Source organism: Phacochoerus africanus, chromosome 6 (assembly GCF_016906955.1).
Source record: "Phacochoerus africanus isolate WHEZ1 chromosome 6, ROS_Pafr_v1, whole genome shotgun sequence".
Taxonomy (NCBI): Eukaryota; Metazoa; Chordata; class Mammalia; order Artiodactyla; family Suidae; genus Phacochoerus; species Phacochoerus africanus.
This window is the reverse complement of record NC_062549.1, coordinates 124751562-124778752: the sequence shown is the minus strand read 5'-3', so window position 1 is coordinate 124778752 and position 27191 is coordinate 124751562. Positions and strand designations below refer to the sequence as shown.

Genomic DNA, 27191 nt, shown 5'->3' with positions numbered 1-27191 from the left:
TACTAAAATTTTAAATATACCTTCACTCTTTTCCTTTTAAAACTAAAGTTTTAAATATACCTTCGCTCTTTCCTTTTTCTTCCTTATTTCATGTAAGAAAGTAAGGTCTGAGTTTCTGACCTGTATTATTTCCCTTCTCTCTGAAGAAATTGTCTCAACATTTCTTGCCAGGCAGGTTTACTGGCAACAAATTCCCTTAATTTTTGTTTGTCTACCAAAGTTTTTATTTGTTTTGCTGTTAAAGGATAATACTGCAAGACACAAAATTCTAGAGGTTGATGTTTTTCCTCTCTTCTCGGCACTTAAATATTTCACTTTCCTCTTGCTCACATGGTTTCTGAGAATTTGATGAAACTCAATAATTACCTCTCCCCTGGTGAGGTCTATTTTTCCTCTGGCTTCTTTCAGGACTTTGGGGGGTTTTTTGTTTTATTTTGTTTTGGTTTTTTGTTGTTGTTGTTTTTGTTTTTTAGGGCTGCACCCACAGCCTGTGGAAGTTCCCAGGCTAGGGGTCAAATCGGAGCTACAGCTCACGGCTCACACAGCTCATGGCAACACCGGATCCTTAACCCACTGAGCAAGGCCAGGAATCAATCCTGAATCTTCATGGGTACTAGTCCGATCTGTTTCCGCTGGGCCACAACAGGAACTCCCTCAGGACTTTTTTTTTGTCTTTTGTCTTGTTGTTGTTGCTATTTCTTGCGGCATATGCAGGTTCCCAGGCTCAGGGGTTGAATCGGAGCTGTAGCCACCAGCCTACGCCAGAGCCACAGCAACGCGGGACCCGAGCCACGTCTGCAACCTACACCACAGCTCACGGCAACGCCGGATCGTTAACCCGCTGAGCAAGGGCAGGGACCGAACCCGCAACCTCATGGTTCCTAGTCGGATTCGTTAACCACTGCGCCACGACGGGAACTCCTAACTTTGTTTTAAAAAGATGGTTAGGAAGACAGTAAGTAAGGCAGACAACATGCAGAATGTTACAATGCTCATGTAACAAAAACTGAAAAAAAGAACTCAAATTATATACAAAGTTTTATTAGAACAAAGATACAAGCAAAGAAGAGAACAGAAGAAAACACATTCAAATTAAAACCAAGAAACTTGATGTTACAGTAGTGAATCTGTGGATGGGAAGAGTCCTTTCTTTCTTTTTTTTTTTTTCCCAATTATCTCCAGTTTGGTTATATTAAAAACTGAGTAATTAAGGAATAATACATACAACCAAGAAAAAGTGAAAGAAGATCAAGAAAAGAGAAAGAGAAAGAAAAGAATATTAGCTAGTAGGCCAAAGAAGATAAATATTTTCTGATCTGATCTTGTTTTGAAAACAAGTCTTATTTGTAGATATTTTCATTATAAGTGACCCATATTTATGGGAAAAAAGAAAATGATTAAGAAAAATTAATTATCCATAAACTTAGCACTCAATCAGAGCTAGTCTTTTTTTCCAAAATGATGGTGCATAAACGAGGGAAGCATGGGGAAGCATGAATGAGCGAGCCCTCAGCCTACCTTAGAAGTACACCTGTGAACCAGCCTCAAGTTCTTCAATGTTCCAGCCTGTTTCCTAATTGTGGTAAAATATACAGAACATAAAAACTTGCCATTGAAACAGTTTTTAAGTGTGCAGTTCAATGGAATTACATTCACAATGCGGTACAACCATTACCACTGTCCACTTCCAAAATATTCTCATCACCCCAAACAGAAACTATGTATCCACTCCTTTCTCCACAGCCTTGGGTAACCTCTGATCTACCTTCTGACTCTTAGGAATTTAGCTATTCTAGACATGTCAGTAGAATCATACAAACAACATTTGTACTTTGTGTCCTGTCTTATTTCATTCAGCATGTTTTCAATGTTCATCCACTCTGCAGCATGTGTCAGAACTTCATTCCTTTTCATGGCTGAATAATAGTCCATTATATACATATACTTCTTTCGCTCTTCAAGGTGCTGAAAACTCTAGTGCATGAAAAACTTGATATATTTAAGGCTAGAAGATATAGATAGATCTCTACTCATCTGATGTTTGTCCATTCATCTGTTGATGGACATTTCGGTTGCTTCCAATTTCTGGCTATTGTGAATAATGCTGTTATAAACACTGGCAATATAAGTGCCAAATAGACTTTTAAATAGTTCCCTCTGGCTGGAAAGCCAGCAAAGGACTACTTAAAAAAAAAAAAAAACAGCAGCAGCAGCTGCCAACAACAATAACCACAACAGAAATGAAAAGCATATAATTGAATAGAATGCTACAGTTTTAATATTATTTATACTTCTGATTTTTCCAAATTTTCTTGAACAGTCATGTATTATTTGCATTAATGAGTCCTTCATCACAACAGACCACGTATGTTCTAATCTGAAAAAAATATTCAGGATATAAAATATAAAAAAGGATATAAAAGGAAGAAAGCAACGATGCTGAAGTAACATATTAAGAAACCATTACTAAGGTCAGGATTGCAGATGAGGAGCACTAATGAGAAAGGGGCAGAGTTGGAGCCTGAAAGCGCATCATCGCCTCTCTGTTCTGACCAAAGAGAAGGTATTACTTTGCCCTCCACCCCAGTATCTGGTATATACTAGAAACTCAACCACAAATGTTGGCTAAAAAAGTAAATAGATGAATAATTCTATAGATACCTGAGTTCTTCTAACTACGTCATATTTTTAATAATTTATACTCTTAGTCTGAAACAGAATATTAGAAACAACTCAAGCTTCACAATAATTTTTATGCAAACTCATAAATTTAGGAGGAAATTGGTCAGGAGATGCATGACAGGAAATTTTATCTCTAGGACAATTATTTAAACTACAACTCTGAATGCTAACACAAGATTACAAACTCAGAGCTCACCAAATTATAGTAACATACTTTTTTAGTGAGTATTTGTTTAAGTGTTTGTAATGTCAAATGGGTCCAAAAAGTCTTTTCTTATTTGCTCCAAAATAAATAGCAACGTATCAAACTCAGAAGTACATCTAAAACGTCTGCCCAAATTTCAAAATGGTCCATGTCAAAGTAAAGCAACACCGTTACTTCTTTTTTTTATCTTTTTTTTTTTTTTGCCTTTTCTAGGGCCACTCCTGTGGCATATGGAGATTCCCAGGCTAGGGGTCTAATCGGAGCTGTAGCTGCCAGCCTATGCCACAGCCACAGCAATGCAGGATCCGAGCCATGTCTGCGACCTACACCACAGCTCACGGCAACGCCGGATCCTTAACCCACTGAGCAAGGCCAGGGATCGAACCCACAACGTCATGGTTCCTAGTCGGGTTGTTAAGCACTGAGCCACGATGGGAACTCCAACACCGTTACTTCTTATCATTCTTCAAGATGCTGGAAGTTCTGAACCCATAAAAACTTCATATACAACTGAATAAACATGGGAAAAACATATTTATAATAATACATACATACACACACACTCAATATTGTGCCAGTAGGATTTAAGTTTGGTGCAAATGTTAATATTTATCTTCAATCTTTTAAGCAGGTTATAAGGGAAGTATTATTCCAACTCTGTAAACATAAGAATAAACATTATTATATAAATAACAATGCCTCGCATATTTTGAGTATTATCAATAGAGCGTAGACTTTAAAATACAGTCTATTAATATCCTCAAAGAAAAGTTTTACATTATATCTTTCATTTACTTAGGCTAACAGCTGTCAGAAGAAGAGAAGATACAGAGCACTGGCTTCAACAGAGTAAGAAAAAAAACAGCTTACAGGAATTACATGGAAAGGAGGGAAAAAAACAGGAAATAAGGGTAATACTGCTGATAAGTCTTCTTCCTTTAAATGTCTGTATGACAAATTTCTCTGAGTTAATTTATTTTCTTTAGGCATACAGCATATATCCATCTCTCTCCCTGATCCTTCCTACCTTGAGAGCAAACTTTCAGAAAGGAAAATTTACATACAGCGATATCCTATTGCTGCTGCTACCATCATCTACTGCATGTTTTACTATGGACCAGGCACTGTGACAAGACACAAGACTTACATTCTCTAATTTAACCCTCACAATAACCCTGAGATAGATTTTATGGAAGTTTCTGGAGGTTAAACAACTTGCCCAAGATTCCATCAGCTAGTAAATGATGGAGCCAGGATCCTAAACATTCAGCCTTAAAATAAAAGTGTCCTGACAAGTATAAACAACTCATGGGAAGGTGAGCTAAAACTAGCAGGACATAAAAGTAAAAACACAGCATATCAGAACATGTTACGACGCTTAAGGATTTTACCTGACAGACAAATAAGATCTGCCCAAAACCAATGTGACTACCTATTTAGGAAACTCAATTAACTAAAATATTGAGATGGAAATTATATTTGAAAATGAAACTGTGAAACATCATCACATGAAAATTCCAAACTGCTCCGAAAATAACCCATTATAACCTGTACTTACTCTTTTTTTAATCCATGTATAACACTAGTGTAAAAAACAAGTCTCAAGAATATCAACAACCTTTTATAATTTTTTACACTAAGTTTAAGCAGATCAGCGTGACTGTAGAAACACTGACATTTTCCTGACTTCAACATTTTGCACCAAAGGAGCGCTCCTCGCTTTGTAAGCTACAGCAGTAATTTCTAAAGAAAAAGAAGGAAAGAAAGAAGAGAAAAGAAAATGAATAGGGAAAAGCAACCAATGGCAATCACATCACCACTGCACGTCTATATCAGAGATAAAAGAAAATGTACCAAAATTAACAGAAACATTCCACTCTAACCTAACCCGCTTACAAGATTTAAGTTTTTAAGAAATCTTCTAAATATAAAATGTCCATTGTGCTGCTAATTTTTTCTTTTTTTTTCTTTCTTTCTTTTTTTTTTGTTGTTGTTGTTGCTATTTCTTGGGCCGCTCCCGTGGCATATGGAGGTTCCCAGGCTAGGGGTCGAATCGGAGCTGTAGCCACCGGCCTACGCCAGGGCCACAGCAACGCGGGATCCAAGCCGAGTCTGCAACCTACACCACAGCTCACGGCAACGCCGGATCGTCAACCCACTGAGCAAGGGCAGGGACCGAACCCACAACCTCATGGTTCCTAGTCGGATTCGTTAACCACTGCGCCACGACGGGAACTCCTAATTTTTTCTATGTAATGTTCCAAAAGTATGTGGTTTAACAGTTCCGAATCCGTATTTCTATTCCTCGTCAAAGAACCCTGCTACAGAGTACCATATGCGCTGCTCTCCAGCTCACTAAATCCCCTTAACGATGGGACTGTCCCAGCTCAGAAACACCTTAAGCTACATATAAAGTTCACAGAGATGCACACTTTTCCAGCCCATTCAAAATATGAGTATTGCTGATACTTATAAGCTCTCTGATTGAAGTATTTCATATGAATGAGGTCCTAATTTTTAGAATTTTAAATGTTTAAAATATCCAAAACTGTACCAGAAACAGCATGCAGTAACCTCGAGGAATCAGCATTCATTTAAGTCTTTGAAACCTAAGAACTATACAAGTTAAATTTTATTCAAAGATTTAATAAAATACTTTAACTGGCCATTTCATCTACTACCCAGTATCAAAGATTTTTCATGTCAGTACATTCAGGACACTCACTGCTAGGTTACCCTCCCCCTTTTTTTTGTCTTTTTAGGGGTGCACCTGTGGCTTATGGAGGTTCCCAGGCCAGCGGTCTAATCAGAGCTACAGCTGCCGGCCTACACCACAGCCACAGCAATGCCAGATCTGAGCCACGTCTGTAACCTATACCACAGCTCACGGCAACGCCGGATCCTTAACCCACTGAGCAAGGCCAGGGAATCGAACCCACAACCTCATGGTTCCTAGTCAGATTCATTTCCGCTGCACCATCACGGGAACTCCTATTTATTTTTATTTTTATTTTGGTCATACCCACAACATATGGAAGTTCCTGGGCCAGGGATCAAACCTGAGCCACAATTGCAACCTGTGCCATAGCCAGGACAATGCCAGATCCTTAACTTGCTGCACCACACAAGAACTTCCAAATTACCCTTTATCACCATTTCAGCAAACCTAATCCAAAAACACATAAAAATCATACACCATGACCAAGTAGGATTCCTCCCAAATTCACAAGGATAGTTCAACACATGCATATCAATGTAATACACCACATCAACAAAAGAAATGTTGAAAACCACACAATCATCTCAACAGATGCAGAAAAAGCATTGGACGAAATCTAACATCCATTCATGATAACTCTTGCCAAAGTGACTATAGAGGGAACACATCTCAACATAATAAAAGCCATTTATGACAAACCCACAGCCAACATGATACCAAAGGGTGAAAAGCTGAAAGCCTTCCCTCTAAAATCTAGCACAAGACAAGGATGCCCACTCTCATCACCCACAGCAATCAGACAAACAAAAGAAAGAAAAGGTATCCAAACTGGGAGAGCAGAGGTAAAATTGTCACTGTATGCAGAAGACATGACACTCGGTATAGAAAACCCTAAGGACTCCACACAAAAACTTCTGGAATCGATCAACAAATTCAGCAAACTAGCAGGATACAAGATTAACATTCAGAAATTGTTGTATTTCTGTATACTAACAACGAAATATTAGAAAGGGAATATTAAAAAAAAAAATTTTAAATCGCACCTCAAATAAATACCTAGGAATAAACCTGATCAAGGAGCTAGGAGATTTATACACTGAAAGCTAGAAAACTTTAATCAAGGAAATTGAAGAGGATTCAAAGAAGTGGAAAGAAATCCCATGCTGCTGGACTGGAAGAATTAATGCTGTTACAACGGCCACACTGCCCAAAGCAATCTACAGACTTAAAGCGATCCCTATCAACCTACCCACGATAATTTTCACAGAACTAGAACAAATAATCCAAAAATTTACATGAAACCATAAAAGACCCAGAACTACCAAAGCAATCCTCAGGGAAAAAACAAAGCAGGAGGCATAATTCTCCCAGACTTCAGACAGTATTACAAAGCTACAGTAATCAAAACAATGTGGTACCAGTACAAAACCACATACAGATGGATGGCACAGAACAGAAAACCCAGAAATAAACCCAGACACCTATGGTAAATTAATCTTCAACAAAGGAGGAAAGAATATAAAATGGGAGGAAAACAGTCTCTTCAGCAAGTGGTGCTGGGAAACCTGGACAGCTGCATGTACATCAATGAAGTTAGAACACTTACACCATGTACAAAAATAGACTCAAAATGGCTTAAAGACTTCAGCATAAGACAAAACACCATAAAATTCCTAGAAGAGAACACAGGCAAAACATTCTCTGACATCAACCGCACAAATGTTTTCTAAGGTCAGTCTCCGAAAGCAATAGAAATAAAAATAAACAAATGGGACCTAACTAAACTTAATACACAAATGGGACCTTAATCAAACTTGCTTGCTTTTGCACAGCAGAGGAAACCATAAACAAAAGGAAAAGACAACCCACAGAATAGGAGAAAATAGTTGCAAACAATGCAGCTGACAAGGGCTTAATCTCCAAAATACACAAACCACTCACACAACTCAACAACAAAAAAAGCAAACAACCCAATCAAAAACTGGGCAAGAGACCTAAACAGACATTTCTCCAAAGAAGACATATGGATGGCTGGCAGGAACATGAAAATGTGCTCAACATCACTAATTATTAGAGAAATGCAAGTAAAAACTACAATGAGGTACAACCTCACACTGGTCGGAATGGCCATCACTAATAGGTCTACAAACAACAAATGCTGGAGAGGATTGGAGAAAAGGGAACCCTCCTGCACTGTTGGTGGGAATGTAAATTGGTGCAACTACTATGGAAAACAGTATGGAGGTTCCTCAGAGAACTAAATATAGAACTACCATATGATCCAGCAATCCTGCTCCTGCGCCTATACCCGGACAAAGCTATAATTCAAAAAGATACATGCACCCCCTCTGTTCACCACAGCACTATTCACAGTAGCCAAGATATGGCAACGACCCAAATGTCCGTCAACAGATGAAGAGATTAAGACATGGTACATAAATACAGTGGAATACTACTCAACCACAAAAAAACCAAAATAATGCCATTTGCAACAACATGGATGCAACTAGTTTCTCATACTAAGTAAGAAAGACAAAGACAGCTACCATACAATATCACTTATATATGTAACTAAAATGTGGCGCAAATGAACCTGTCTATACAACAGAAACAGACTCACAGACATAAAGAACAGACTTGTGGCTGCCAAGGGAAGGGGGGAGGAAGTGGGATGGACGGGGAGTTTGGGATTGGTAGACGCAAACTCTTACATTTAGAATAGACAGACAACGTCTATATACGGCACAGGAAGTTATATCCAATCTCCTGGAATAGACCATGATGGAATTTTTTTAAAAAAGAATGTATACGGACAGATAGGTATATGTTTGACTGTCTCACTTTGCTGTACAGCAGAAACTGGCACAACACTATAAATCTATTATAATTTTTAAATGGCTGAAAAAATAAAAATAAAAATTACCGGAGCTCCCACTGTGGTGAAATGGGATCAGTGGCATTTTAGGAGCACTGGGACACAGGTTTGATCCCTGGCCAGGCACAATGGGTTAGGGATCTGGTGTTGCAGCAGCTGCAGCTTAGGTGGAGACTGTGGCTCAGATCCGATCCCTGGCCTGGGAGGTCCATGTGCCATGGGCAGCCAAAGATGGAAAAAAATATATATATATTAACACCTCACTCAGAAACAAGGCTATACTGTGTGTTGGTCTGGTTTGTCGAGTTTTGTTAAAACAAAGATTCTGTCTCTATAGAACGGATCACCATTATCTTCCCAATCCCCATAATTATGCTTTGCACACAGGGGACACTGCATACGTGCTATCTTTGGTGGTTCCTTAGTGCTCCCCCTTTTTATAGCAGCACCTGCAGCATATGGATGTTCCCAGGCTAGGGGTCAAACAGGAGCCGCAGCTGCCGGCGCACAACACAGCCAAGGCAACGCAGGATCTGAGCCAAATTTGGGACCTATGCTTCAGCTTGCGGAAATGCCAGATCCTTCACCCACGGAATGAGGCCAGAGATCAAACTCGCATCCTCACAGAGACTGTATCAGATCTTTAACCACTGAGCTACAATGGGAACTCCCTCTTTGGTGGCTCCTAATGACTTTTGACAATGATTATAACATCATTAAATTTCTAGATCATTTAGGGACTCATTATTCTGAGCTTGTATATTACATGTAAATAGTCCATCATGCTTGACAACTTTTATAACCTCATTCATCTGGCAGCAAAAAAGCAGCTTCTCCACATTTTCAAAAAGGCAGCCAAGTTGAGTCTTAAATTTTATACTCATCTCTTACATCTCTGTCAATTAAATATTTAAAGGCATTACACTTTTCATGGGCTTATTCCCAAACAATTCTTTTTCAATTTACTTCAAGGTCTATGTTCTCACTGTCCAATTCTGGCTCAGTCTTCTAAACTATCCTGATTTCTGGTATACCTGAAAATATGTTTTTCTTCTCTCTCTCATGTATCTAATTCGAATATCATTATTACACAATTGTTCATTAAAGCAAAACTTTTATCCAGTGTCTCTTAACACTGTTCTAACAAATTAACTGGAATAATTTATGAGAATGCTAGATTTTGAACAGAGCAAAAGATCTGTACCAGGCCAAAGAATACAGCAACTCATCATTTGAGCACCAATGCAGAGATAAGACAAAATCCCCATCTTCCCTTCTTAAGAAAAACAAAAGGAGCAATGATCCATAATAAAGCCATTCTGTGCCTACCTCTATCAAGGTCCCTTTCAAGAACACAGGAGCTAGCAGTTCCTTAAGGAGAGGGCCCCAATCATGAACCTACAAGGCACTGTATAGCAAGACCAACAATGAAGACCCAGATAAGAGCCACTTTAACTAGCTTTAGGGCACATTTTTCAAAAAACAATTGTGAGAGCTGGATCAGTACAAAGAACAATTAACAAGCACTAAACCCACACTGTCTTTGTCCATTTAAAGAATAAACTGCAAACAGCACAGTCAATGAATGCTCCTTTGAAGTACAGAGGCAGTAATAAACATCGGGAAACGGCAACAAATAAACCCACCAAGCAACTTAAAAGAAGCGACCTGGGATGACTGAGCAAACCTATGGGGTCACAGTCAACAGGTTCCAGCCACAAAACACAAACTAATTAATTCCATGGTTCCAATGAGGAAGGACTGTCATATGCCCCCAAGACCGTAATAACTGCCAACGTTATCTTTGACAGCCTCACCTGTATACGTGAACACGAAAGTAAAATAATCTGTGGAGGAACAAAAAGGCCAGTGAGAACTGTGTGCAGTGATAAGCAGACTTTTGTATTCTATATAATTTGCCCAAAATTAGTTTGAAAAGGAACACAGGACTGGCAGCTTTTCAATTTTGCCAAATAAAGGCAATAGAGAAAACAATAAAAAACCTACTCGTGACCTAGCACCATAAATTTCAAATGTAAAAGGACATTTACATGGACACAGTTCAAAGGGAAATACATTAAATTTTATAAATTCGGCCTAAGAGAAAATAAATTACATTGAGAGTAATATTTTCATTTCATCATGAAATTTATAAAAACTCTTATATCGAAGAACACTTAGAAACCTACTGACTTAAGTGTTTTTTAAAAAAAGGAGGGAGTTCCCATCGTGGCTCAGTGGTAACAAACCCAACTAGTAACCATGAGGACACAGGTTCGATGCCTGGCTTTGCTCAGTGAGTTAAGGATCCCACGTTGCTATGAGCTGTGGTATAGGTCTCAGATGTGGCTCGGATCCCACATTGCTGAGGCTGTAGTGTAGGCTGGCAGCTGCAGCTCTGATTGGACCCCCTAGTCTGGGAACTTTATAGGTGCAGCCCTAAAAAGATCAAAAAAAAAAAAAAAAGAAAGAAAGGAAAGGAAAAAAAGAAAGAAAGAAAGGGTGAAAAGCATAACAAGTTATAGAGGAACTTAACAGAGAGGCTTTATTGGGTGGTTCTAATTAATTTATCAGTTGAAGTTAACTATAAACTAGGATTTCTACACTTTTATCTTTAGCAACAGTTTTCAATGTTTTTCTGGTATTGAGTCTTTTTCTCAAAACAAAACAACTCTGAGTAATACCTTCCTCTATAACTGAAGCTGAACTTAAGTATTATTGATTTGGACTTCTCATTGTGGCTCAGTGGGTTACAAACCCAATTAGTATCCATGTGAACGTGGGCTCAACCCTGGCCTTGCCATTACTTGTTCATTCGATACTAAAATGTAATGCACATATGGATTTCCAGACCTGGTGCAGAGATCCACAGCCCGCTGGTTCTCCAGCTATTCATCTCTTCATATAATGAGTTTCCCACTACAAAGTATCAAATAGCTCACTAAACTGGCTTGCCTTTAAAATCATTTCCACTCCGAAGACTCTAAGGACAAAGGACACTTCTCAAAAGAATTTTGGGGTTTCTAGAGAAATAACCGTTTGACCCGATATTTAGGTGCTGTCTCTCCTAACATTCTATTTAGGTAACAGCACAGAAATTGTAAAGGCTAGAGCCTCGCATGGAGCAGACAACAGCGATGGGTGAATGGCAACACAATTTTGTATAACAGAAAAGCAGACAGAAAGCAGTTCCCTTGTGGTGCAGTGGGCTAAGGATCCAGTGTTGCCACAGCTGTGGCGCAGGTCACAACTGTGATCTGGGTTTGATCCCTGGCCCAGGAACTTCCGCATGTGGAGGGTGCAACCAAAAAAGGAAGCAGATGATGCACTTCCAGGTGAAGATGGAAGATTGAACACACATCTAATTTCGTTCCCCTCCCAAAACTCTACTAAAGCTAAGATAAACAAAGGGTTGTTGTGGCATTCCCGTTGCGGCACAGTGGAAACAAATCCAACTAGTATCCATAAGGATTCGGGTTTGATCCCTGGCTTCACTCAGTGGGTTGGGGATGCAGCACTGCCGTGAGCTGTGGTGTAGGTCACAGACACAGCTGAATTCCACGTGGCTGTGGCTGTGGCTGTCAGCTGTAGCTCTGATTGAACCTCTAGCCTGGAACATCCATATGCCATGGGTGTAGCCAAAAAAAAAAAGAGAAAAAGTTGTTTTGATCTGTTTTTAGGACATAAACCATAGGACCTAAAGAATGGAAAAGACAACAGCAACAAAATTTTGGAAGCTGGAAAGATGGCTGAGTGGTAACTAACCTGGTCTAACAGAGCAGTGCCGAAAACTAAAAACAAATCCAAGTTCCACTACAGAATCCTCAAAGAGTTTGGGAACTGCCAGGACAAGAAGGGGCAAGGAGACTGAAGAATGGATCGGGTGGAGTTCCCACTGTGGTGCTGTGGATTAAGACTCCAACTGCAGAGGCTGGGGCTGCTGCAGAGGTGCAGGTTCGGTCCCAGCCCTGCTCAACGGGTTAAAGGATCCAGCATCGCTCCAGCTGGGGCATAGGTCGAAGCTGCAGCTTGGAGCCAATCCCTGGCCTGAGAACTTCCATAAGCTGCTGTGAGGCCATTAAAAAAAGAAAAGAATCAGGTGAAAGCTGTTTGAAAGGTTAGACACCCATTCCTCTTCCAAGTTGCTAAGTGTGACCCAACCTCAACAAAGCAGCAGATGAAAGATTTATTCTCTCAAGAGGGTAAACCATACTTGGTGGAAGATGAAGGTATCCTAAGAAAAAGAGGCCAACCTTGGGCTCCTTCACACTAAATGCTCGGAGGCTCATTACTCTCAGCTCTCTTTTCCCAAGTTCCCAGATCACTGGCAACTATAGCTCTGACCTCCAAGCTGAAAACTGGAAGATCCCCTGTGGGAAATCCAACCAGCTAACAGGAGGACAGATACTGGAGAGAGGCTCAAACAGCCCACCCAACCCAATGGTTTCAATCTTGACCCAACACTGGAATCACGTGGGCGACTTTAGAAAATACTGGTGCTAATGGATGCAGGCAGAAATCAGACTACTAGTTGCCTCTGCAGAGGGAGTGGGGAAGACAGAGGAAGGGGACGTAAGAGAACCTTCTAGGGTTTCCACTTTCTGCTCTGCACCTTGTGTTAATTACAGGTGTATAAAGAGCAGAATCATCAAACTACACACTGAAAATCTATGTATTTCACTGGGCAATCACACTTACATTTTTTTTCTTTGTTTTTTTTGTTTTGGTTTTTTTTTTTTTTGTCTTTTTGCCTTTTCTAGGGCTGCTCCCACAGCATATGGAGGTTCCCAGGCTAGGGGTCGAATCGGAGCTGTAGGCACCGGCCTACACGAGAGCCACAGCAATATGGGATCCAAGCCGCATCTGCAACCTACACCACAGCTCACGGCAACGCCAGATCCTTAATCCACTGAGCAAGGCCAAGGACCGAACCCGCAACCTCATGGTTCCTAGTCAGATTCATTGACCACTGAGTCAGGACGGGAACTCCCACACTTACGTTTTTAAAAACACTAAAATATTTGCTCTCTCCATCACAAGCAAATAACCAAAGATTACCTGACCTCTGAAGAGGGCCTAGACTGCTGAGATTATACCAAAGAGGAAAAAAGTAACTTGAAGGAAACTATGCAGGAAAAAAGAAAGCTTAAAGAAACGATCTTTAACATTCTCAGACAGATAAGAGATATGGCATCTATGAAGCAAGCAAAGAGATGCAGGAAGGAGTGAGTAGAGGGTAGGAAGTGAAGCCCACAGGCCTGCAGAAGGGAATATGGTCAAGAACCTGATCCGGGAGTTCCCGTCGTGGCGCAGTGGTTAAGAATCCGACTAGGAACCATGAGGTTGCGGGTTCGGCCCCTGCCCTTGCCCAGTGGGTTAACGATCCGGCGTTGCCGTGAGCTGTGGTGTAGATCGCAGATGCGGCTCGGATCCCGCGTTGCTGTGGTTCTGGCGTAGGCCAGTGGCTACAGCTCCGATTCAACCCCTAGCCTGGGAACCTCCATATGCCTCGGGAGTGGCCCAAAGAAATAGCAAAAAGACAAAAAAGAACCTGATCCGGCTCACTCACGGAGCCCCCGAAAAGCTCGGCCCTTGGGAGACTCCAGGCCCATGGTCAGGGAGGAGGAAGCGCGGGCTGAAGGGCAGGTGAGCAGGTTTCAAGTCTGCAGAGTCAGGTGGAGTCTCTGTATGGACCTTCCGTTTCCCTTCCCCACCACTCACATCCTCTCATAAATTCATTCTCCGCAAACAGACTTGGAGGGGCTCCAGATGCAAGAAGAGGGGCGGGAGGCTGAAGGCTGACAGCCCAGGAATAAAGCAGAAGTAGCAGAGTGAATAGCAGCCCCACCCACACCCCATTTCCTCTGCCCAGCTCCCAGAACACAGGGAACCAGGCACGCAGACTCCCCCACAGTTTGATTTAAATGTCCCTTTTGTATGCGGCCAACCAACTTGCATCCTAGCACTTCCCCTAGGCAAGGATAAAGGTCTTTTCTTGAATTTCTACTCTCCTCCCTAGACTCTAAACTCCATCAAGGCAGGGGCAGCATCTTAAACAGCACCATAGCCCCAGAGCCTAACACTGTGACTATGAATATATGACACATTCAGTACATCTTGAGCTGGTCCCAGACACTGGAGGTACCAAGCAAAAAAAAAAGAAAAGAAAAAAACTTGGAAAACTAGAACATACAAGGTATAATTTGGACTAAGTCTTGAACAGAGCTTAAATATTTAGAATTTATTGATGGAATGATATCTAGGATTTGTTTTAAAATAATTCCAGAGCCCACCAACCCCCTCCCCCCACCCCCGAATCAGGTGTATTTCTATATACTGGCCACGAATGTTTTAAAATATCATTTATGATACTATAACAAATAGATAGACCAGTGAAACAGAATGTAGTGTCTAGAAACAGATTCACAGTTATACGTTGAACTGATTTATGAAAAAACTGCACGCACAGGGGCACTTTTCAATAAATGGTGGTGAGTCAAATAGAAGTAAATCTTGACCACCCCAGGCCACAATTTACCTGGAATTGACTGTAAATTGTATACCTTAAACGTGAAAAGTAAAACAAAATAAAACTTCTGCAAGGTACCATGGGAAAATGTCTCCATATTCTTAGACGAAGATTTCTTAAATAGGGCACAAAAAGCAGTTATCATAAAAGGAAGGATTAAGTACATTTCATTAAAATCATGAATTTTGATTCACCAAAAAGGCCATCAAGGAGTTCTGTGGCTCAGTAGGTTTTAAGGATCTGGCACTTGTCACGGAAGCATCTCCGGTTGCTGCTATGGTGTGGGTTTGATCCCTGGCCCAGGAATTTCCACATGCCGAGGGCCAAAGCCAAAAAAAAAAAAAAAAAGAAGCCATTAAAAGAGTGAAAAGGCAAGATACAGAAAGGACTCATGGGAGAAACACATACACCCTAAGAACTCATATCCAGAATAAAGAATTACCAACCAATTACAAAAACAAGAGTAAGACCTAGCAGGCAGGTCACAAAAGACAACAGGTCCAATAAAAGATACTCAACCACAATTAACAGAAAAATGCAAAATAAAATCATGCATATATTACACCTCTACCAAAATAGCAAAAGTTTTAAAAACTGACAAGGATATTGGGGAAAGAGAATATTTTCTAACAGGTAGAACCACTCTGGGGATAGGTTCAACTGTCTCTAATGCTAAAGTTTTATCATTTATCATTTTATGGTTTGGTATGTAAATGATAAACCAACAGTTCCACTCCTAGTTATAAACCCCGAGCTGGCAATGTTGTGTTTCCTCATCTTAGTAAAAATTCTCTACTCAAGATTGTGCACTTTTTCTGTATATTATACTAGGATAAGTTCTTTGACACAACTGTCTCACAGACCTTAAGGCTAGCATTTGAGAACAGAAAAGAAGCTTCTGGGGGGTGGGGGGATGTGCTTGGGCCGTGGGATGGAAATCCTGTGAAATCAGATTGTTGTGATCATTATACAACCACAGATGGGATAAATTCATTTGAGTAATTAAAAAAAAAAAAAGAGGAGTTCCCGTCGTGGCGCAGTGGTTAACGAATCCGACTAGGAACCATGAGGTTGCGGGTTCGGTCCCTGCCCTTGTTCAGTGGGTTGACGATCCGGCGTTGCCGTGAGCTGTGGTGTAGGTTGCAGACGCGGCTCGGATCCCGCGTTGCTGTGGCTCTGGTGTAGGCCGATGGCTACGGCTCCGGCTCCGATTCGACCCCTCGCCTGGGAACCTCCATATGCCGCAGGAGTGGCCCAAGAAATAGCAACAACAATAACAACAACAGCAACAACAACCAAAAAAAGAAAAAAGAAAAGAAAAGCTTCTGGTAAACCGCAGAAAGTTTACTAATAAAATTTTTAACAAATGAAACAAAAAAGCTAACACACTCCAACTCAGAACAAAGGTAAAAACAGATCATTTTCTTGATCTTCATGAAGCGCCGGGTTTCTTTCAGCAGTGAGAGGAGTCTGTTACTCTACACTGGAACCCAAAGAAAGGAAAGACAGCTTTGCAAGAAAATGCTGCTTTCTGAAATCACGTCTAACAGCAACAGACAGGAAAGTGAAGGTAACATTCCGAAAGTTTTGGTTAACTCTTCGGTGAAGGGATGCCAACGGAGTTTATCACGATGCCCAAAAGACAGACAGACAGACACGAAGAAATCACAGCAACTCTAAAGGAAACACTACCACCACAATCCAACCTACCGGAAACTGTGGTTAATTTGAGGCTTGCCCCGCTAGTCATAAGGTGATTCAGGGACGGCTACGAACGCTCCCCAAGTGCATCCTTGGGAGTCCTCGAACACACCTGGCTTGCTCATCACTTGCCTGGGGACACGGCCTTGCGCAGAATCCCGGAGGCCAAATAAAAACGCCAACTTTGCAGAAGGCGCGGGCGCTCTCGCCGCATCAGGTCACCCAGGGGGAACAGACTCCTGGCCCCGAGGGCGAGGGTGAAGGGTCAGTGTCCCCCCAGAGGACTTGCGAGGAAGCGCCCCCGAAGCTGCCTGGCCCCCCCACCTCCCTAGGACTCCGCTGGACGTCCCTCTGCCGAATCTCCTCCCCAGCACCCCCGGGAGGAGAGTCCCGGGACGCGGCGGCCGCAGGGAACTTAGGCCCCAGCGGGGCCGGCCGCGCCCGCCGGGCTCGCGCCGCAAGTTTGGTGGCGGCCCCCCCGGTGGCCGCGCCCCGGCCGAGCTGTGCGCCCCGCGGGCCCGGGCTCGCGGCCCGCCCGGCCTCCCGGCCGACGGGCCTGGCGCGGCGCCGCTCACCTTGGAAACGTGGGGTGGACTCCGCCGTCAACATGAACTTCCCATCCAGCCGGCAGCCGCGCCGCCGCGTCCCAGCGCCTCGGCCTCGCCCCCGACGCCGCCGGCCGTCCTCCCGGCCCCGGCCGGGCGCCGCGCTCACCGGGAGCTCCGGGCGGCCTCTCCCCCGACCCGCTCCTCCAGCGCCGCCGCGGCCTCAGCTACCGGCGTCCCCCGGTCGGCGTGCCCCGCAGCCGCTCCTCACGGTCCGGCCCGGCCGCGGCAGGAAGGCTCTCGGCGCAGGCGCGGCGGGGCCTTAAAGAGACCGGGCCGCTTCTGCCGCATAATGGGTTCGAGCAGGTTAGGGGCCGGGCTGGCCGGCGAGCAAAGGAGAAGCCGAGGGGATTGGACCGTGCGGGACGGGGGCGGGGCAGTCCCGCCCGTTCCTCCGCCCCTCCCTCAAAGGTCCAGCCCTCGCACCCACAAATTGCAGACTTCCTCGGGCTCCTGGACCGTCCCTTGCCTGGCAGATCTGCCCCAGACTCTCCCCGGGCCCAGCCCAGCCCGGCCCCGGCCCGAAGCCACCCTGCGCTCAAGGCTGCCGGCCTCGCGTGGCCGCGCTGCCCCCGCGCCCGTCTCCCAGGCCGCGGCCACGCGCTGCAGACGCGCCAGCTTCGGAAGGCCGCCCCAGCTTCCTGGAAAGGTGACCTGGCCACTCTCGAAACAATAATCAACGTGTAAATGGCACTGGTGATGGCAAGTCACTCGACCGTCGGTTGTCCGGACACGTGAGGTTTATGCAGAGTCCGGCAGGGGGCAGAACAGGGGCGCAAATACGTGAGGTCCAGCCGGCAGTCAGCCAGTATCAACGAAGAAATTCTTAGAAGGAAAGTCCTTCGTTTGGGACGGAAACAACCTCCTAATTCCTGGCTAATCCCAGGGAAAACGGGCAAGAAAAAGCAGCAAAGGCAATACAAATGACTTTCATTATGCATTTAGAAGTGACAAAGCAATAGTAATTAGCACACACACACACACAATTGCCTAGAAATGAGATAGCCCCGGTTATTATCTAATTTAAAGTTATATTCCCAGAAAGGGTTCCACTGTCATAAGCATTTCAGGAAAAGAGAAACTCCAGTTTTTAAAAAAACAAAATTAGGAAATACCGAAAAATAGGAAGTAGAGCCATGCCCTCCACCCAATTAAAAACTTGACATTTTATCTGAGGCTAAATTTTGCAAAACGTTAGGTTATACCATTAACCATTATTAACATTAATTTCAATGAACAGTTTCATTGCAGCTGAATCCATCTTGCAGAGGAAAGCTGAGACATTGTGTTAATCTACATTTCCTTCCCATACTCCATCTATCCGCAACTCCTGTAGATTTTACTTCCCAAATTTGCCTTGAGTCTGTCCTCTTTTTTTCCTCCTCCATTACCACCCTACCCCAAACTACCTTTGTCTGGGAGGGCCAGGGGCCTGGGAGGGCTTCTCATTTCGTCTCTCATTGGTTTACACACATGCCCTCTGGCCCCTGACTAATTTCTTCTCCACACAGATGGACAACAGATCTTGAAGCTGCCCCGCCTGTACCACTTCAATGGCTTCCCACTCCTTAGACAGAACCTCTGAACTCGCCAGGCCCTGCGTGGTGAGGTATCTTGCTGAACTCTCCATCACTTCTAACTGCTCAGACCACATTCCATCCTGCTATCTCTGCTCCAGCCACATTGGCTGCTTCCAATCCCCTCCGCGGGCGGTTTGCATATGATTTGCTCCAGGGCTGGAAAGCTCTTCCAATTCTCATCCTTATCTCACTTCTAGTCTCTACCTCTGAGCCTCTGAGAAGCATCTTTGGAGCTCCCCTGCCTTGGTCCATTCCTGGCACCTGGCACTGAAACTGTAATTATAGGATTATTTTGTTGAATTTTTGTTTCTTCCACTGGACAATTATATCTATAAGCCCATGAACCTTTGGTTTTCTTTGGTTCTTGATTGTATTTCCATATTTGTTCAATACATGTTTTGCTTGTATATATCAATGAATGAGAATCCTAGAAGGCTAGCACTTGAACTAGCCTGAAGGTTACCTTGTAGTGGGGAGGGGGAAGGGCCCTCCCAGAACAAAGGGAGGGCAACATGGGACAGCAGCATCTGTGCGCTCATGCTCAGTTCTGCAACAATGTAGCATAATCTGTATCCATGAGCCCAGGTGTATCTATAACTGCTCAAGATTTAGAGAACACCTTATAAGGGGGACAAAGAAATTTCCATGTAGCGGGAAAATTAATGGGGTATATAAGATGGTGCCCCGTTGCATTCAGGGCTCGGCCTTTGGATATGAATCCGCTGAGCCAGTGCTGCTTCCTGACAAAAAGGCCTCAATGTCTTGTCTCCCTGTAGGAGAATCCTGCAACAACCGAAGTCAAGGAAAGGTACCAATGTCACAATCTGACATTTGGAATCAGAGTCCAAAAAGAACTCCAGTTACTTTTCAACTGATTTTATCTTGTTTCAGCTGAGCTGTCAGAAGATTCTTTGGGTAATCTTTGAAACTGAGTTCTCAAAGTACCTACATAAAGCCCAGGGTTAATAGTGATAGCTGTGGGATGGGCGGGCCCATGTGAACCTAATGGTTGCTTCCAGGGAGGAAGGCTGAATGATTAGGGGTCAGGGCTGGGAAGGAGACTTTTGAGACTGCCTGCCCTTTTGTACCTTTTTAATTTCATGCCATGTGACTCTATTACCTATTTGAAAATAAGTGACACAAAAGAGTGCATACTCTATGGTTCCATTTATTTGAAATTCAACAAACGGCAAAACTAGTTTGTGTTGAAAAGATGATAACTGGTTGCTTCTGGCAGGGAATCAACTGGGAAGGTACAAGAGAGAAATTTCTAGGTCATAAAATCCTTGTGCACTTGAGATGGGCTGGAACCTGGGCCCTGGCACCCTTTACGGCCGTGCTTGCCCTTGGACAAAGGGTCTCTTCCAGAAACAGAATACAAAGAAACTACACGGGACTAAAAATAGTTGCATACATGTGCAGTTGGGGCAAATCATGAACAGTAAGATAGGAAAAGGCCACAAAATCAACTGCTGTTTCTGAGATGCCCAGACCAAAACCTGGTACGACCATGATCCCTGCACTTACCACCACCAAGAGGGTGGGGAGACCACCTAAGCTACACCTCCTGTCCACCCCACGGGTCCTCCATACCCTCACCCCACTTAAGGAACCAGCTTGGCCCTCACCCCCAGAGCAAGCAAGGGGGCACGTGCTGCTCGTTTGAGCTCCCTCATGCTACAGCACAAGCCCCAAGAAAGCCTGGTCTGGATTTCTTGTCTGGCCTCATTAATTTCCACGGACTAAGTAGTCCAAGGAACCTAGTCGGTGACACGCTGTTGGAGGGAATGTAAATAGGTGCAGCCACTAGGGAAAATGGTATGGAGATCCCTCAACGAAATTAAAAATGGGGAGATCCCATTAAGGCTCAGTGGTTAACGACTCTGGCCTCTCTCAGTGGGTTAAGGATCCAGAGTTGAGCTGTGGTGTAGGCTGAAGACTTGGCTCAGATCTGGCATTGCTGTGGCTGTGGGTGTAGGCCGGCAGCTATGGCTCTGATTAGACCCCTAGCCTGGGAACCTCCATATGCTGCAGGTGCAGCCCTAAAAAGACAAAAAAAAATTAAAACTGGGGAGTTCCCCTCGTGGCTCAGTGGTAATCAACCCATCTAGTATCCATGAGGACGAGGGTTCGATCCCTGGCCTCACTCAGTGGGTTAAGGATCTGTAGTTGCCATGAGCTTTGGTGTAGGTTGAAGATGGGGTTCGGATCCTGCATTGCTGTGGCTGTGGTATAGGCCAGCAGCTGTAGCTCTGATTCAACCCCTAGCGTGGGAACTTCCATATGCCAACCCATGACCCTGAAAAAAAAAAAGGAAAAAATTAAAAATAGAATTACCATACAATCCAAGAAGTCCACTTTGGGGTATTTATCTGAAGAAAATTAAAACACTAATTTTAAAAGCTATATTCACTCAAAAGTTTATTGCAGGATTATTTATGATAGCTAAGATACAGAAGTAACTTAAGTGTCCATCGATGGATAAAGGGAAAAGAAGTGATGTATATGTACAACGGGGTGGTACTCCACCCCCAAAAGAGAAGGAAGTCTTGCCATGTGCAACAACACGGACTGACCTAGGGTGTTATGCTAAGTAACGCAGGTCTGGCAGAGGAGTTCCTGCTGTGACACAGTGGGTTAATTATCTGTTTGGTCTCCATGGAGATGAGGGTTTGATCCCCAGCCCAGTGCAGTGGGTTAAGGATTCGACATTGCTGCAGCTGTGGTGCAGGTCGCAGCTCCAGCTCAGATTTGATCCCTGGCCCAGGAAATTCCAAATCCCATGGGTGCGGCTGGAAAAAAAGGAAAAGAAAAAAAAAATAACAAGCCAGGCAAAGAAAAACAAATATTGCATGGTTTCACTTATATGTGGAATACAAAAAACAAAACCAATAAATACAACAAAATAGAAACAGACACAGGGATACAGAGGACAAACTGGTGGTTGCCAGAGGGGTGGGGATGAAATAAATTAAGAGGAAGTACAAACTTCCAGTTGGAAAATAAGTCTTGGGAATGTCATGTACAGCATAGAGAATATAGTCAGTAACACTGTGATAACTTCAGTGACAGATGGAAACTAGACTTACTGTGGTGATCCTTCCATAATGCACAAAAATATCGTTTTGTATTGTACTCCTGAAACTAATATAATATTGCATACATCAGTTAAAAAAAGCAAGCTTTGAGTTCCCGTTGTGGCTCCGGGTAACGAACCAAACGAGTAACCATGAGGATGTGGCTTCGATCCCCAGCCTCACTCCATGGGTTAAGTGTCCAGCGTTGCCATGGGCTGTGGTGTGAAGTCGAAGATATGGCTCAGATCTGGCGTTGCTGTGGCTGTGGTGTAGGCCGGCAGCTGTAGCTCTGATTTGACCCCTAGCCTGGGAACTTCCATGTGCCGCACATGGGGTCCTTAAAAAAAAAAAAAAAACTAAACACACAGCTGAGCACTCTCTGTGTGTGAATATCGGCTGAGGGCTGTACCTACATTACTTCTTTTAATCCTCACGCTATTGTCATGAGGCAGAAATTATTACAACCCCCTTGCATATGAGAAAACAGACCTCGTAAATTCCGTGCCTCTTGCCCTTGTTTATACAAATGGAAGATGGCTGGACAAGACTTTGAGCCCGGTCAGTCTAATGTTGGAAGTGGTTTCACCCACGAGGTGAAGAGCTTTGCAATGACTAAAATCATGCCTTGTCTTAGGCCACTCAGGAGCCTGAGCACTTTGCATAGTAGCTATTCAAAGTATTTTGAATGAATGATAAAAACAAGCTTGGTGTTGATTTTATTGGCACAAATTATATACATTTTAATTGGTACAAACTGCGGGTACACATTAAAATGCTAAATAATCCAAGCAATCAGTACCGCTGGGCTCAGTGCACAATGTATTGTCTCTAATGAGGCCACAGGCCTGAGGAAAGAAGCTCTGACCCCCCAACGCCACTCCTGGCTCATCCCTTTCTTTACTCACCCTGGACCCATCAATTTATTTGATGAAAGAGCTGACACTTTAATTTCTCATCAAAAAATTAAATTTTGAATAAATAAAAGTTGTAGAAATAATTAAATTAAAATTAAAGCTCAGTCTCACCCGAGAAATAGCTAATTCTAACCTCTCACAAGCGCATGAGCACTTGCGTAAGTGAAATTCCACGGTGTGAATTCCACCCCAACACCGCCTCTGCTCCAGCTCTCTGCCACTTTGCAGTTCACACTCTGGAAAAACTCGAGTAGAAGATACAGGAAGTGTGGGGGCAGTGGGCAGGGGCACCCACCTCAGAGACAATTGAATTTGAGGTAAGTTCAGTTAGCAATTCAAGATGCTATGTTTTTTTCTTTTTTCTTAGCATGGATTTGTGTCACTGTCCAGGACAGGAAAACAAAGAAGGTCTGAGCTCCTACCGCCTCTAAACCTGGCAAGGGTTAAATATCAGAACACCACGCTCTCAACTGCCACAAGCATTTTATACATCAGCCAGGTGAGCTTCGTTACTCACAGAAAGGCTAGGGAGACATTCCCCTGAGAGGCAAAAACTGGCCAGGGTACAGAAAAGGACTCACAGTGGAGTCCGTGGTGAACCACCCTCCACTCTGACTCTGGGCAGCTGGCATCTGGAGCTTCCAGAGGAAACCAGGGCATCTCAGTTACCTTCTAGGACTGCACCGTCCAATACATCAGCCACTAGCCTCGTGCGACTCTTTGTATTTAAACACAATTTTCAGTTTCTCAGAGGCACTCACACAACTCAAGGGCTTAACAATAGTCACGTGTGTCTGCTTATTTCTGCCTTGGGCAGCACAGATAGACCATTTCCATCCATCAGAAAGTTCTCTTGGCAGCACTATTCTAGAAAAAGGAGAAATAACACTCTACTGTGACCTCCAGCTAATGTTCACAATTTTCTTTTTTTTTTTTTTGTCTTTGGTCTTTTTTGTTGTTGCTATTTCTTGGGCCACTCCCGCGGCATATGGAGGTTCCCAGGCTAGGGGTTGAATCGGAGCTGTAGCCACCGGCCTACGCCAGAGCCACAGCAACACGGGATCCGAGCCGCGTCTGCAACCTACACCACAGCTCACGGCAACGCCAGATCGTTAACCCACTGAGCAAGGCCAGGGACCGAACCCGCAACCTCATGGTTCCTAGTCGGATTCGTTAACCACTGCGCCACGACGGGAACTCCCACAATTTTCTTTTTGCTTTGCAAAAACGAAGGCTCACCATGAAATAGTGAAAGCCTATCTCACTTGGCTCAATGCTTTCTACAGCACAAATCCAAAAGGCACCCCAAGCACAAGAGCTGTGGTCTTTCCTAGTATAGAGGTAAGAACAGCTCTAACCTCACCACTTCACCTCCACTGCATTCCGTTGTCTGCTAGACACGGCATCTTAGGAAAGAACATTGTTAAGAGCCACACAAATCTATTGCCATCTCTTGGCACCTGAGCACAGATAAGGACTAGATCTGCCACAGTTGTGGTAAAGAACCAGCTCTCTGACTGTAGAGTTTGGATGTCATTTCTACGTGTGATATCAGCTATCCACCCAACAGCAGCTTTGACATTGCACTGCCAAAATGGGACATCAAGAGAGCGCCAATTTCCATCTCACCCACCACAGGAGAAGTCCATTCTTTTCTTGACTGTCTGAAATAGCTGTTTTACAGCAAGATAAGATTTAGTGCAAGTAGGGTAGTAATTCCAATTTATCCAATGATCTGGGAACTAGTAACCTCTACATTAATGTGACTGCATTGTGACCTAAAATTTCAAGTGTGTTTGTTGAAAGTGTGTTAAGCCTCTTTTTTTTTCCTTAGCCGCCCTGCCCAGGCCAGGGATCAGATATGAGTCATAGCTGAGATCTAAGCCACAGCTGCATCACTGAGGGATCCTTAACCCACTGTGCCGCGCCGGAGATCAAACCTGCATCCCAGCACTCCCAAGACACTGAATCCTGTTGCACTATAACAGGAAGTCCTGTTAAGCCTCTTTGAACTCTAGCCTTTTCATCCATAAAAAAATGGGAGATAAAGTATCTACTTAAAATCAGAGTGCTAATTAAATGAAATACCATATGCAGGGCACAGAATAAGCATTCAGCAAATGATAGCTCTTGCAATTGCTATTATCCAAAGTACCAACATGTCAAAAATTTTAAATAGAGTTTGAAAAGACTCTGAAGTAGAAAAATCCTGACTCGGCCACCTGCTAATTGCCTGGCCTTTAACCTCCATAAGCTTCGATTCTTCATCCTTCATCCTACAAATAAGAGTTACCAACAATAGGGAGTTCCCATTGTGGCTTAGCAGGTTAAGAACCGGACTGGTATCCATGAGGATGTGGGTGTGATCCCTGGCCTCACTCAGTAGGTTAAGGATGTGGCAGCATTGCTGCAAGCCTCTGCATAGTTTGCAGATGTGGCTCGAATCTGGCATTGCCATGTGGCTGAGGTGTAGACCACAGCTGCAGCTCCGACTGGACCCCTAGCCTGGGAAATTCATATGCCACAGGTATGGCCCTAAAAAGCGTAACAGTAAATACAAACTTTAGCTAATGTTAATAAGGTACTCTGTCCCCATCTTCCACCAAAAAAAAAAAAAATGAGGAAACTATAAATTAGGAAAGTGTTACTCTACAGTAAAATTAATTTAGCTTTTATTATGCCCTATACTCCTACACACGGCTGGGAAGTAACCACTGCTGAAGTCATCACTGAGAGGCCACACAACACTTAACACTGCCATCAAATAGAATTTGTGAACAAATTCTATGGTAACCAGCATTTTCTACAGCTCATCTTTTTCTCCACGGGAGGAATTTGAAACCCATACAGACATACGGTCTCCTCTGAGAAAGTACAGTCTAAAAAGATAGGCAGCAGCCAATTACAGCAGGGAAAGAAACGGTTTTGAATTACAACAGTCAGTTACCGAAATGACCTTTTTTGCAGGTGTAGAATTAAAGCTAACACTTCATAAATTGTTATTCATCACTCCAATGGCCGCAGCACAATGAGATAACGTTCTCAAAATAAAACTGAAATGTTCACAAGCTGTTCCTGTGTTTTGATGATTAAGCAAAGTCTATAAACCCTAACTCAGTTAACAAAATATCTCCTGTTACAGCAATTACATTTTTATAAGTTTCGATGTAAAATCAAACATTGCTTTAGACATTTACCTGTTTCCCAGAAGGGTTTCTAAAGGCAGCAGTCATTCTGGTGGTAACCATGATAAGCAAAGACAGAGAGACTGGGGATTTGAATTGAATTTATAGCTGACTCATCGGGAGTGTTTACAAGACACTGCCCCTGGGATCCACCCATTCGACACCCCTTTCGGCTCTACCCTACACGCTGGTTAGGTGGCACACTTCGAGGAAGCTGCCTATGGCCATGCGGAGGACAGGGATTGCAGGGGGTGGGGGGAGCTTTGGGGCAGAAGGTTGCTCATTGATTTCATGTTTTCCTCCTCCTTCCCTTGCTTTCTTCCTCCATTCCTCCTTTCTCTTTCGTCCATGTTCCTTCCTGCCTTCAAGGACTTGGTTTGTCTCAGAATGACACTTGTGCACTAGCTGTTCTGTGTTTGGGGTGCTGACTCTGGCATTGGTTAGCAGCTTCTATGTATTAGGTGGTTTCAGGACTTGAATTTGACACGAGACAAAATTATGAATGTGGTAGGAGTTGCGTTCTTGAGTTCGTTTTGTTTTGGTTTTCTTCTTTTGCGGCCGCCCCCCAGCCTATGGATTTCCTGAGCCGGGGGGGCGGGGGGGTGGGGGGCATTCGAGATGCAGTCGTGACCTACCCAGCAGCAGCAGCCACGCCAGATCCTTTAATGCACTGGCCAGACCAAAGAGCAACCTGCAGAGACTCCACCTACCCTGTTGCACCACAGGGGAAACTCCTTGAGTTTGGTTTTTTTTGTTTGGTTGGTTGGTTGGGTTTTTTTGGTTTTTTGGGGTTTTTTTTTGCTTTTTAGGGCCGCACCTTTGGCATATGGAGTTCCCAGACGAGGGGTCGAATCAGAGCTGCAGCTATCAGCCCACACCACAGCCACAGCAACACCAGATCTGAGCCGTGTTTTTGACCTACACCACCACTCACGGCAACACGGGATCCTTAACCCACTGAGCGAGGCCAGGGGTCCAACCTGTGTCCTCATGGTTACTAGTCAGATTTGTTTCCACTGCGCCACAATGGGAGCTCCTACTCAGGACAATTAACTGGTAATGTCTATGAAATACAAAGGCAAGGAACATCCTTGTGAGAGAGAACTCATTAGATATATT

General features: G+C 43.7%; 1 protein-coding gene across 7 annotated transcripts in view; it reads right to left on the bottom strand.

The window, feature by feature from the left end:
- EVI5 (ecotropic viral integration site 5) overlaps nucleotides 1-27191 on the bottom strand; it is a 206609-nt gene that overhangs the window by 175256 nt on the left and 4162 nt on the right. For 5 of the 7 annotated variants that reach the window (XM_047785300.1, XM_047785302.1, XM_047785306.1 and 2 more), the window contains exon 1: nucleotides 26085-26146. The exons of 1 other annotated variant lie outside the window; for it this stretch is intronic. In XM_047785300.1, coding sequence (XP_047641256.1) covers nucleotides 26085-26135 — 51 coding nt within the window. In that variant the 5' untranslated portion in view covers nucleotides 26136-26146. Of the gene's footprint in view, nucleotides 1-17286; nucleotides 17589-26084; nucleotides 26147-27191 lie in introns of those variants that run through there. One more of the 7 variants, XM_047785304.1, reaches the window with a different exon arrangement.